Source organism: Atta cephalotes (genome assembly GCF_000143395.1).
Source record: "Atta cephalotes unplaced genomic scaffold scaffold00038, whole genome shotgun sequence".
In the NCBI taxonomy this organism is placed as follows: Eukaryota; Metazoa; Arthropoda; class Insecta; order Hymenoptera; family Formicidae; genus Atta; species Atta cephalotes.
This window is the reverse complement of record NW_012130102.1, coordinates 1,141,269-1,142,550: the sequence shown is the minus strand read 5'-3', so window position 1 is coordinate 1,142,550 and position 1,282 is coordinate 1,141,269. Positions and strand designations below refer to the sequence as shown.

At 36.3% G+C, this 1,282-nt stretch overlaps 1 protein-coding gene across 1 annotated transcript in view; it reads left to right on the top strand.

Annotated features, from left to right (window-relative positions):
• The window catches only part of LOC105621899, a 5,033-nt gene extending 4,118 nt beyond the window's left edge, over positions 1-915 (top strand). The window contains exons 6-7 of the mRNA XM_012203336.1: positions 327-489; positions 778-915. Coding sequence (XP_012058726.1) covers positions 327-489; positions 778-915 — 301 coding nt within the window. The remainder of the gene's footprint in view (positions 1-326; positions 490-777) is intronic.
• The last annotated feature ends 367 nt before the right edge of the window (positions 916-1,282 follow it).

The window sequence follows — 1,282 nt, the reverse complement described above, 5'->3', positions numbered from 1 at the left end:
AGAGAGAGAGAGAGAGCCTTTCAAATATTTAAATTAAACTTTTTGACATATTCGTGTTCAAAACGAATATAAAATTTGGCAAATTTGTTTTAGAAACAATCTATATTTGTTGGTATTTTAATTTCGCAATTTTAATTATTGACGCTACTACACTCGCTTAAAACAGAAACAAAATTTAACAAAAATTACAGCAAACACTATTTTAACACTTTATTTAATATATGAAAGCTTCATGCTGATTAAAAATTCATTCACACAATTTTCATAGATGATAATAATCACTTTGAGGATCAGATTTTTACCGTTTTAATTTTCTGTCATTTCAGATACCAAAAGACAGAATCTGTACTCAAGTCTACAGCTGAGAAGACGACGAGTATTCTAGGTGGCTTTGGTAGTGGCATTACTATGAAACTGGGCCAGATGCGTAATTCCGACAGCTTCCGGTCACTGGAAGAAAGAGTTGGATCTGCCTGCGAGAATATCAAGGCAATTACAACTAAATCAGATTAATATCAGATTACTAAATATCTATTTGTATTAAGTTAGTCTTTCAAATTAACTATTTTATACTAATTTTTTAGATTTTAAACGCGTGCGTCAAATTTTTAATTTTTCATGCCACAAATGAACACAGATTAATAAATAAACGAATCAAATAAAATAGCTTAAATTGTATTATATGTTGTGAATTTGTGTTCTTTGGAATTACTAATTTATAAAATATTAAAATTTCTTTGATGTTTTTATTCAAGGATTTTTTTCTTCTTTTCCCAGACGAAAGTCGTGCCTTCAAGGTCCGGCTCGACGCAGAGCTTCGATGAAGCACTCCGAGAGTCCGAGGCAATGAGACGCGCGTCCGCGGCTCCGTCAGCTACCAGCCCGACCATTCCTGAGGATAAAATGCTCTCTTAGAGCTCGAAATCCGCGCGTTTCTTCCGCGCGATACAAAATATTGATACCGCGCTATACTATTACTGCGTTCGTCTATTGCAATCGCTTTAGCGGGCCAAATGGCGTATTCGTGCATGTCGGATTCGATTTGAGTCCTTCGATATTTCGCTCAATCGAGACTTCGGCCGCGAGCACAAGTACTATCCTATTCTCTATTCAATAAAAAATATATTTTTCTTGCACGCCATTTCTACGCCTTTCCCCTCGCAGGATCGCCTTTCTTCGGGCCACTATCAGGATATCCTCTACGCAAAGTGTCCCCCACGTGATTTTTATATTTGATACTAAAGAATGGCTACGCAAGACGATCTGTGTTTTCCAAACAATG